At 35.7% G+C, this 12,536-nt stretch overlaps 1 protein-coding gene across 1 annotated transcript in view; it reads left to right on the forward strand.

Annotated features, from left to right (window-relative positions):
• KIAA0586 (KIAA0586 ortholog) overlaps positions 1 to 12,536 on the forward strand; it is a 117,778-nt gene that overhangs the window by 26,988 nt on the left and 78,254 nt on the right. Inside the window, 3 exon segments of the mRNA XM_078151515.1 lie at positions 2,745 to 2,865; positions 6,046 to 6,053; positions 6,056 to 6,162. Of these exon segments, the coding sequence (XP_078007641.1) occupies positions 2,745 to 2,865; positions 6,046 to 6,053; positions 6,056 to 6,162 (236 nt within the window).

The raw sequence follows: 12,536 nt of genomic DNA on the forward strand, positions 1-12,536 counted from the left end.
AAGAGGGCTGTTTGTGTCCCTCCCAAGTCGTCCTCTCCCCATGCAAAACTTCAGTAAGTCCTTTAATCCTTTCTCATATAACATGCTTCTCACTCTCCTTGCTCCCTTCCTAGACTTACTTTAGCTTGTTAAATTTTTAAGTCTAGATTTGTGATTTTATTGGTGTGGGGAGCTCCTACTTATGGAGGTCTGTACCTCATTTATAACAATTGCTTGTGAATATTTAAAGGTCAAATGTGCTTTTAGTTACGCAACGTATGTTAGAAGTTGGATTTAAACTTAGGTCTTCTGATTGATTGCAAGGCCAGCCTTTTATCTGCTATACCAAGTGCTATCTCTGCTTATCAGAATCCCTTGTAATGTGTAAGTTATTGGACTTTTTTTAAAAATGCTTTGTGACATTCTGTCAACAAGCCTTTATTAGGCGCCTACTATATGGCAGGTACTGTGCTAGATGTTGGTGATACAAAGTCAAATATAGGAAGCAGTCTTAAAGAGGTTAAAGTACAACAGTTGGCTTTGGATACAACAGAAGAAAGTGGTAGACCAAAAGGTAAATGACATATCCCTTTCTTGGATATACATTAAAGATGTGCTAAAAATAATGCTCTGGAGGCTTTGTTTTTTTTTTAATTAAGCTATTAGCATGAAGTAAATAATTACTGTGTTAATACAGTGGATGGCTGTATTGATATATACACAAACAGGCCTTGGCCACAAAGAACTTTATAAATATGCTTTCATGGTAAAACATATTGTATGTGTGAATGTAAATGAACACTTAAAAATTATTTTTGTAATTTGTTGATCTATTTGACTTTTGACTTGCTTTTGAATTGCTAGGCAGTAAGGCACAGCAGAGCAAGCCCTGACTTTGGAGTCAGAGGATCTGAGTTCATATCCTGGCTCTGCTGTTTCGTAGCTGTGGACATTGGGGAGATCATTTATAAAAGTCGAGGGGGATGTATGAGGTGACTTCTCAGGTTCTTTCTAGCTCTAAATGCACGATCTTGTGGTTTCTGTTCTCAAACAACTTACATCCTGTTGCAGAGACAACATGCATGTGTGTGATATATATGTATCATATATGTATTTATACACAAGATAAAAATATGCATAACAAACATGAAATAAATGCAGAGAAGGTAGAGCGGGAGGGCACTAGTGGTTGGAGGGGATCAGGAAAAGCTTTGAGTAAAAGGTGGTCTTGCTTTGAGTCTTGAAGAAAGAGAGGAATTCTGTCTAGGAGGAAACATGCTCAAAGTTGGGCTTCAGATGGTAAAGTTATATACTCTAAAAATGGGTTTGGTGGAGAACAGGTAATTGATGCCAGATGTCAGAAGGGACATTCTTAATTAGACCCAAATGTGGTGGAGAAGGTCTCGGAGTCACTTATCAATACCAGGCTTGGGTAGGGGGAGTTTTTTTTTATTGGAACCAGAAATTGGGAGAGAAGCTGTGAGCATTAACTGCTTGACACAGAGTTAAAATAGGTCAGAAGAGGAGAAAAGTTAAAAGGAGAAAAGTGAAAAAAAAAACCCAACTGCTTATGTGCTTTATGGGTATTATTAGGACCATTTATGGAGTTCCATATTGGAGTCCTACCATTATAACTATAACAGAACTATTTAAGGATTACAGTTATAGGCATCATCTAAGAAATGTTAGTCTAATAATTTCTTAGAATTTGAAATACTTCCTTGTGATTGCATTTATAGAACTGATGTTATTCTTTACAACTCTAAACATCCACAGTGAAAAGGCAGATTTCACAGAACTTTGAGATTGTAATAAAAACATTATAATTCCATGTAATTCTTTATATCTAGTTTGACAGTGCAGAGTATGGCAAGACTGTCATCTCCTTTATTCTGTATATTCTTCTTCTTTTAATTTGACAGAAGTGTTTTTGAGAATCCAAGTCATGCTGCTGTCCACAGACACCCTTTAGGTCTTTGTCACGTGATGCTGTCCAGCTGTTTTCACTCATTTTGTACTTTGTTAATTTTTTTAACCTGAGTATTGGATTTTATATTCATCTTTATTATACTTCATTAAATTGGAAACATTTCTTACATAGTATAATTTTAAAACATTGGTGAATTTTGTGGTTAATAAGCAAGAAAAATGATGTTTTTCTTAATCTAATTTGCTGATTATTAGTTTAGGTAGATATAGTTGGAGCATATTTTTCCAGGCTAGTGGAAATATATGTGATTGATAAGTACTGAAAAATAATTCTATGATTTAAAAGTATTACACTGTTGGAAGGATTTTTAATTTATTTATAGTTTGGGTACACTAGAACTTATAGTTTGTGTTATAAAAAGACGCACCTAAATATTAAGATAATTATGTATTTTAGGAAGAGGAATAGCAGATGAGGTCATTTAACTAAGAAATGTAATGAAGAGAGAGTTAAGTCTGCCTTGGACTAACTATTTTACAATACTCAAATCTTGCTGGATTTTGAAACCAAATCATTTTAATTTAATAATCATGGTCCTTGTTTTATAATTTTTTCCCCCTTAGGTTATTGGTAGTGTTATATAGAATTCTATACAGAAATATATGCTGTAGAAATGTTAATTTTCTTGCTATTTTTGTTTAGTGTTACTATAAAATAAAATTTGCTGATTTTGTATTTCAATTATATTTTTAGTTATATAAACTTAGGCAGATTTTAAATTTTATTAGTTTATGAAAAATTAGTGATAGTATTTGAAACTATTTTTGCTTCTTAGAAAGTGGAAGATTGTTGGAGCAGATCCTAAATAATCAGTACACCTGTGTAAAAGAGAGTGAGTCTTCAGAAAGAATTTCATTGGCCACATCAAGAATAAAACAGGATCCTCTGAGAGACAGGTAAAAAAAGAGAGAATGAAGTAAAAGATTTATTATCTGTTTATCAAAAAAGGAAAAAATAGAAAGTTGAGGGGCAGCTAGGTGGTGCAGTGGATAGAGCGCTGGCCCTAAAGTCAGGAGGACCTGAGTTCAAATGCGACCTCAAACACATAACACTTATTAGCTGTGTGACCCTGGGCAAGTCACTTAACTCCATTGCCGCCCCTCCCCCCCAAAGAAAGGAAGTTGAGACATGAACGTCTTTGTAAATTTTGAGAAATTACAGTTCTATACCTTATTGTGTTATGCTTAGATCATTATGTTTAGATCAGTAAATTGAGAACTGGAAGTGACTGCTGATCTAATCTCTTTATTTTGTAAATGAGGAAACTGAGTTCTTGTGTGGTGAAGTGACTTGCCTAAAATCATAAGCTACTAACTATTGGCAGAACCTGGGATATTAGAACTACTCTCTGACCCTGAATCCCAATCTAGGGCTTTTCTGTAAGTCCTGCTTATTTGTTGTCTTATCTGTTGAATTCATTTTAACAAACATTTATTATGCACCTGCAGTGGGTCAAATACTGTGCCAGATTCTGGGGATACAAAGTTAGAAATGAAAACAGTCTCTATTCTCAGATAGGTTACATTCTTCTGGGGGAAATAATGCATATGCAGATAGGTTAATGCAAAATACAACATAATTTCTTTTTCTTTTCCTTTTTTTTATATAAATTTATTTTTAATTTTCAATATTCACTTCCACAGGTTTTTGAGTTCCAAATTTCTTACCCCTCCCCCCACCCCAAGATGGCATGCATTCTGAATACCCCTTCCCCTGGTCTGCCTTCTCTTTTATCTCTCCCCCCTCCCTTCTCTTATCCCCTTGCACTTCTATTTTCCTGTAGAGCAGGATAGACTTCTGTACCCCATTTCCTGAAAATACAACATAATTTCCAGATAGGATCCCTTGATCAGGAAAAGCCTGGAGGAATTAATGTAGCTAAACGAGGAACTATCACTGGCAGAAGTGGGGAGAGTGAAAGAGCATTCCAGGCATGGGGTTTGGCCCATGCAAATATATAGAGGCTGATGATCAAACTTTTGTGTAAACGGAATAGCAAGTAGCACACTTTGTCTGAAATTTAAGTGTAGTCATTTTGGAAAGATAATTTGGAACCAGGGCTTTAAGTATGAACCAAAAGAATTTATATTTTATTCTGTCGGAGGTGTTCTTAACCTTTTTTGTGTCAGGAATCCCTTTGTCTGTCTGATAGAGCCTGTGTACCCCTTCTCAGAATAATGTTTTTAAGTGCATAAAATAAAATACATAGGATTGCAAAGGCAACAAATTATGTTGAAATACCATTATTACATTTAAAGCTATTGCTGGGTCCAAGGGTAGGCACATTTTTATAGCCCTTTGGGCATAGTGCCAAATTGCTCTCCAAAATGATTGGATCATTTCACAACTCCACCAATAATGCATTAGTGTTTCAATTTCCCCACACCTTCTCCAACATTTATCATTTTCCTGTTTTGTCATGTTGGCCAATCTGATAGGTGTGATGTGGTACCTCAGAGTTATTTTGATTTGCATTTCTCTAATCAATAGTGATTTAGAACATTTTTTCGTATGACTACAGATGGCTTTAATTTCTTCATCTGAAAACTTCCCTGTTCATATCCTAGGACTTCATGGTAGAGCATTACAATAGGATTTCCTTGTGGAGTTTGTCAGATGTGGAGTATATTTTTTCAGCATTAGAAAAAAAGAAAATGTTTAACATATAGAAAAATTTATAATTGAAAATTAGATTTTAAAAAGTAAAGTGGCAGCATTAGTCATTTTATTAAAATGCTTTCTTTTTTTGCTCTTTGAGTTTTCTTTCATCTTTAATCAGACATGTTTGTTCTATACATTTCAGATCATTTGGTAAAAAAATTTTACTTCTTTAACAAAAGAATTGTTTCTAAACACAATCTTTATGCTATTGTGAATTAACTTCCTCATGGCTAGTATCTGGAATCCATATTAGACCTTGAAATTCTCAGTATTTTCTTTGAAGCCCAAGTTTTTTTCACTAATTAAAAATTATGTTGATGATATTCCTATTTATTTTTAAGACACATCAATATACATCTGTTTTAAAATTCTTGCTAATAATTTTCATATGAAAAAACACATTTTCATGTGCTTGAATCTGAAAGGTCTCTTGCTCTTATCACATTAAAGCCTTTGAGATGTTTGTGTTAGGTTGTTGTTTCATGATAGTAGCTAGTAGGTGGAACATATTCTAATCGGATTCATTTTAGTGGACTAATAAACATTATTGATTTGTATTTATTGATAAAGAAAACACTTTTTGGGGGTAGCTAGGTTGCACAGTGGATAGAGCACCAGCCTTGGAGTCAGGAGGACCTGAGTTCAAATCCAGTCTCAGACACATAACACTCACTAGCTTGTGTTACTCTGGGCAAGTCACTTAATCCCAATTACCTCACCAAAAGAAAAAAAAGGAAAATACTTTTCAAGGTAATTTTAAATGGACTTTTCAAATTTAAAAATATTTTCTAATGTAGGATTATTTCATATTTTAGAGTCTTTGGTTATTAGTATAAATGAATTTTTGTTGCTTTAGACTATGCATCTATTTTGTATCCATATATAGATGTATTAAAATTTATTATTTAATTTCTTCAAAGAGCTAAGATTTCAGCATTTTATATTATCTGTGCCTTTTATGAAAAAAGGTTGAATGGGAGTTTTAGTATCACAACAGAAGAGACAAAACAGTTAATGGCCTAGAATCCTGATGCTTTATGTTGAAGTGAGTGAAAGACTAGATGTTACAGTGTATCCTTGATTCTAGTGACACTAAGTGCATTTTGTTTTCATTTAAACATAATTATTTGAGATATGCATATGTAATTATGATGAGTGTATTTCTATAATGTATTTATATTGCATGAAAGAATCAATGTCAGCACCAAATTGAAAAATAAGATGTTTTCTATTAAAATTTAAAATTATTACTAGATTGCATATTTATGTTTAGAAATCTAGTATATTTTGATTGAGAACATATCAAGGGGTAATATTGTCGTATGCACATCATTATATACATGTGGTCTATATTTCATACATTTTTGTTACAGTGGACAGTATGATATTTTAGAAGATATTTTTTTCCCCTCCAGTGGTGTTGCGCTCTGAACCCGAAATCATTTCCTTCTCGTGAAGAGTTTCAAATAGCTGAAAAGACTATGCAGCACATCGATGATGTCTTTTGTGGTCTTGGCAGAAGGAAGAAAGAGGTAAATCATATATTTCATGTATAAACACAAATTTGTTAATAAAAACCATTATTGGTAAAGTTAAATGATAAGAAAGTTTACAGGATGAATTATGAATCATGGTACTATAGAATTTTATCGACTTTCTTTTAGTCCCTGTCCTTTTTGCCTTCTGCACAGTTTCATCCTCTTGAGTACTCTTTCCTCCTGAATACTCTTCTTGCCAGCTGTTCTTAGAAGTTGAACTTCTCTACTGTCTCACTGTTCCTTCTCATTGCCCTTTGCTGGCTTCTCACCCAGGTCCCATTTTCTCTAACTGTGGATGTTCTTGAAGGCTCTGTCTTGGGCCTTTTTCTCTTTTTGCTCTCTGCTCTGTCACTTGGTGATATTGTCAGCTCCCACAAGTTCAATGACATGTAAACAAAGGATTCTTGTGTCTGAATATTCAGCCATGTAGTCTTCTCTCCTGAGCTCCAGGTCCTCATTACCAAATGACTTTTAGACATCTTGAATTGGATTTCTTGTAGGTATCTCAAACTTCAAATGCCCAAAACAGAACTCATTATCTTTTTCCCCACTCCTAATCATCCTCTCTTTCAAGCTTCTGTATTACTGTTGAAGGTACCATCATCTTCACAATACACCAGGCATGTAACTTAAGTGCCATTCTTAACTCTTTGCTTTTTCCTCACCCAACATATAATATACTGACAAATCTTGTTTCTGTCTTCACAACGTCTCTCAAGTATGTCTTCTTTTCTCTCTACTTATATAACCACAACCCTAGTTCAGGACCCCGTTTCTTTTTTCTTTGTCTTTTTTTCTTTTTTCTTTTTGATGAGGCAGTCAGGGTTAAGTGACTTGTCCAAGGTCACACAACTAGTAAATGTCAATGAAGCTGGATTTGAACTCAGGTCCTCCTGACTCCAAGGCTGGAGTTCCATCCATTGCGCCACCTAGCTGCCCTGACCCATTTCTTCTTGCCTGAACTATTGCAGTAGCCTTCTTCTTCATCTCTCTGCCTTAAGTTTTTCTTTTTCTTTTTCTTTTTTGGTGAGGCAGTTGGGGTTAAGTGACTTGCCCAAGGTCATACAGCTAGTAAGTGTTATGTGTCTGTGGCTGGATTTGAACTCAGTTCCTCCTGACATCAGGGCCAGTGCTCTATCCACTGTGCCAGATAGCTGCCCCCTGCCTTAAGTTTTTCCCAAGAGTAATACATTCTCTCTTCAGCAGTCACAGTGATTTTCTAAAGTAGAGATCTGACTATCTCACCGTACCTATTCAGTAAGCTTGTCTAGCTCTCTGTCACTTCAATGATCAAATATTAAGTCTTCTGTGTGGTATTTGAAGCTCTTCCTAATCTGGACCCAGGGGTGTGTAGGAGCCAGCTTATACCAGCACAAAAGAGTGAATTGTTAGATTTTCAGTGTGACCATTTACAACTTAGAAATTCTCAAATACTACAAATCAGGGCTTAATTTATTGTGGTGTTGATTGTCTTGACTTAAGAAAGTGAAAATAAACCATTGAGTTAGGTATCATCACATGATATTATAAACCTAAGAGATTATCTAGTTAGGATTTCCCAGTCAAAATTCTTGTTATTTCAGTATCTCAATATATCTTTGATCTCCTCAGTGTGCTTTTCCTTCCACTGGTAGAGAGGTCAACCCAATTATACCTGCTTGTTTATGTCCCAGATAATATCTACTCAACCAGCTAAAGGCAATATTGTTTCTTAGGAGATTGTAGCATTCCATAATTTACCATAATACAACATCACTGAAAGAACTTTGTGCCAAGGAGCACCATGGGACCACTGAAAACTGTCAGATTTCCTAAATACAGTCCAAACTAGGGGTAAGGAACCTGCCACATGTGGCTCTCTAGCTCCTCAAGTGTGGCCCTTTGACTGAGTCTAAACTTCACAGAATAAATCCTTTTAATAAAAGGATTTGTTCTGTGAAACCTGGACTCAGTCAAAAGGCTGCACCCAAGGACCTAGGCCACGGGTTCCCCACCCCTGGTCCAAACTATTTTCTTCTTACATTTTAAGTCTGGCTAAGCGTATTTCATGGTCTACCTATATAGCACCTGCCCAAGATGTGTATCGATAGAATGATTCAACTGGCAATCCACCTAATTGTTCATCAAATTCTAGTCAATGGATATTTTTATTTTGTTTTCTCCTTGTGAATTATTAGGTCAGACAACGAGTGATAATTATGCATCTTATTTAGAAGTTCTGCAGGATTACAAAGCTTAATGTAATGATTTGGTAAAGTAAAAAGCGAAATAGAAGGCCTAATGTAATTATAAAATCTTAAGTGTTATTAAAAGGTATCTTAGAGGTCATTAGCATAACCCCTACCTGAAGCATGAAACCTTTCTATAACACCCTTGACTTGTAGATATCTAGCTTCTTGTTTGATAAAGAGCTCAATATCTCTTTTATTACTGCAGGTATTTACTTATTGTAATACAAGTTGGAACTGTGTCCTAACAGTCACCAAATTGTTTATACTTTTTTTTTAAGGCAGTTGGGGTTAAGTGACTTGCCCAGGGTCACACAGCTAGTAAGTGTGTCAAGTGTTTGGTCTGAGGCCAGATTTGAACTTATGTACTCCTGACTTTAGGGCTGGTGCTCCATCCGCTGCGCCACCTAGCTGCCCCCAAAAAGAAGGGACTCAGGATAGTTATGGGACACACTAACAGTGGGTGGAAGAAGCAGTAATGACTTTTTTTTTTTTGGCTAGGCAGTAGGGTTAAGTGACTTGCCCAGGGTCACACAGCTAGAGTAAGTGTTATGTGTCTGAGGGTGAATTTGAACTCAGGTCCTCCCAAATCCAGGGCCGGTGCTTTATCCACTGCACCACCTAGCTACACTTTTTGACCCATGATGCAACTACTAGGTCTATACACCAGTAATATCGAAGAAAGAGGAATATGTGTAAAAGTACAAGTAAAATCTTATAGTAATACTTCTGTATTGCTGGGATCAGATTTTTATGAATTTTATTTATTTGTTATTTTTTTATTTTACTTGTTTATTTATTTTTTTGGTGAGGCAGTTAGGGTTAAGTGACTTGTCCAAAGTCCCACAGCTAGTAAGTGTTATGTGTCAGAGGCCGGATTTGAACGTGGGTCCTCCTAACTCCAGGGGCAGGGCTCTATCCACTGCACCACCTAGCTGCCCCATGAATTTTAATCAAAATGTTTTTATTGTTGCTTGTGAATTGAGATGCAGCATGGTACATTAGAAAGAGCAGTAGCTTTTGAGGATCAGGATTTAAAAATTATATGACTTATTTTTTTGTGACTTTACCTGAGTCACTGAACCTCTCTGGGCCTCAAATTCTTCATCTGTAGAGTGAGAAGTGGACTAGAAGACCTCCAAGATTCCTTCTAGCTCCAGATTTATAGTCCTGAGTACCTATGGCATAATCCTATTCTAAATTGGACACTGATGTGGGAATTATTATTGTAATAGTTGTGGTCATCACCTTAATTTTAGATTAGGTGACTTAGATTATTTTTATTTAAAAAAAATAGATTCATGATACCAAGCACATAATTTGGCTGGTGTTATATTAACATTTTAAAAAATTATGCCTTTTGTTTTTATATCACATTCATTTCTGCATATCTCTCTGCCTTCCCTGCTCTGTGAGCCATCTCTCTTATAACAAAGATTAAAAAAGATAGTAAAAAAACAACCAACACACCTGGGTGTGGTAGAATGTGCCAGAACCCAGGTCCATAGTTTCCTGTTTCTGCAGTGGAGCAAGAGAGTTGTATTTTGTCAACTTTTTTCTGGAATCAGTATTGGTCATAATTCCATACTGAGTCTTTTTGTTATTCTTTCCAAGGTATTGTACATATTGTTTTCCTTGTTTAGGTCACTTCACTTTTTTAAAAAAGTAACTTGTATTTTACTTTTTTCAACGAAAAAGTATTTATTTTCTTTCACTTTTCCTCTCCATTGGAAACAAAAACAAAACCAAAAACTTTGTAGCAAGAAAAACAAATTTCCATATTGACCATGTGTGCTGCAGTTACCCAAAAATAACACTCGGAGATTTTCTAGGTATAAAGTGAAAGATTTATCACGTTCTCGCGAGAAGCGGGTGTCTGCTTCGTCAGGCAGTCCGAGCGAAGCGGGGCACAAAGGCCAGAACAAAGGTTATATAGTCCTAATGCAGAGACACCCACCCACCACTGGCTGTAAATTCCCATCGGACAGGAATTTCAGCCTTACAATCTAAAACGCGAAAATCTACCCCAGAAACGAGGAATCTCATTATAATACTACCAATCCTAGCTATTTTATCCTTATTTAGCATTAGCCATTACCTAATACTAATGTAACAGTACAGATCATGTGTTTTCTAGGAGCTTGAAACTTGGGCCTATTCAGGCTAGCTTAACCAACCTTGAGTTTGTAACAGTCTACAAAACTGTCACACTCCGTCCATCTGAGAGGTCTCACCCTGTTTCCATTGTCTCGCCAACCACATCCAAAGCGTAGGTCTCATTTTGCGTCTTGAGTCTGTCACCTTTCTGCCGGGAAGTGGGGTAGCACTCTTGATTTTTGGTGCCTTGGAATCGTGGATGATCATAGAATTGATCAGAGGCCTTAAGACTTTCAGAATTGTTTGTCTTTACGATATTGTTGTTGTATGAATTGTTCTCTTGGTTCTGCTCACTTCTTTCTGCTGCAGTTTGATTATGTTGTAAGCTCCTTGGAGGCAGGGGCTGGGCTGTCTTTTGCCTCTTTTTGTATTCCCAGTGCTTAGCATAGTGCCTGGGACGTAATATGTGCTTAATAAATGTTTATTGATTGATTTTTTGATTCATGCATGTCTTGCCAGGTTTTTCTCAGTCCACCTCTTTAATTTCTTATGGTACAAGAATATTCCATGACATTAATATCATAATTTGCTCAGCCATTCTTCAGTAGACGAGTACCCCCTTAGTTTCCATGCCACTACAAAAAGAGCAGCTATAAATATTTTTATACATATAGCTATTTTTCTTCTTTCTTTGATCTCTTTGAAGAATAGGTGTAGTAGTTGTATCACTGGGTCAAAAGGTATGAGTAATTTAGTGATTTTTGGGATATAATTCCAAATTACTTTCCAGGGTAGCTGGACTTTGCATCAGTTCTTATGCCCCATGCTTTTCTTAATTCTTTTTTTTTTTTCATGGAGCTTTATAGTTACAAAACACATTGCAAACATTATCCCTTATTGTCCTAAAAGCAATAAATATGAATACAAATGAGGTACTATAAGTATTTTCACGTCTTTCATATAGTTTTTAGATAATTAAATTGAGGAATAAATATGCAAAGGGTAACAGGCTGATGGTAGGTGCAAACAGGCAGCAGCACATTACAAAAAAGGAATTATAAAGTAAAACAGTTTTAGCTGGTAATGTGACAACCATAAGTGGTAACTGATGGACTGCTTACATGCTCCATTGGTATTTTTGTAACTTCAAAACCCCAATCACATTTAGCAAGCCCTTTGTATTGAACTTTAGGGGAGAATAGAAACTAGAATTGTATAGGGTAATTAGATATGGATGGGTTGTGATCTGCAATGCGAAACATTCCCTTTGATGAGCTCATAGATCTGTGTGACTCTGAATTTTTCTTCGTCATCTTTCTTATGACATTTTACTATTTCATTAACTTGTTTAGCTATTCCCCAATAAGTGGATGACTTACTTTGTTTCCAGTTGTTCATTAATCTGTTCATCCATTCTGGAAAACAAATTATACCTGAAAGAGTTACTAAGCATTTTCTGCATATTCTTTGACTAGTTGATAGGACTTCTAAGTCTGTACTCCGAAGAGGTCGAAGGAAGAGGGAAATGATCCATATATACAAAAATATTTATAGCAGTACTTTCTGCTGTCAAAGAGCTGTAAACTGAAGGAATTCATTGGAGAATGGCTGGATGAATTAGGGCATATCAGTATTATGGATTATTGTTGTGCTGTAAGAAATGACAAAAAGATGGTTTCAGAAATACTAGGGAAGACATGTGTGAATAGATACATTATGCAGTGAGTAGAACCAAGAGAGCAATGTAAACAATAACAACATTCTAAAAACAAACAACTTTTGAAAGACCTTTTAAGAACTCTGAACAACCAGAATTCTAGAGGCCTGATGGGGAAGAGTGCTCCCTGCCTTCTGACAGTGTGATGAACTCAAGATGCAGAAGGAGGCATATGTTTTTATTGATGGCCAATATTAGAAGTTGTTTTAATTGACTATGCATATGTATTGCAAGGATTTTTTTTTCTTAATGTGAGGAAAGGGAGTTTTTTTTTCACTGAGCAGGAAGGAAAGTAAGAGCTTGTTAATTGAAATAAACGAAAACAA

Source organism: Phascolarctos cinereus, unplaced genomic scaffold, assembly GCF_003287225.1.
Source record: "Phascolarctos cinereus isolate Bilbo 61053 unplaced genomic scaffold, phaCin_HiC Scaffold_3;HRSCAF=262, whole genome shotgun sequence".
NCBI lineage: Eukaryota > Metazoa > Chordata > Mammalia > Diprotodontia > Phascolarctidae > Phascolarctos > Phascolarctos cinereus.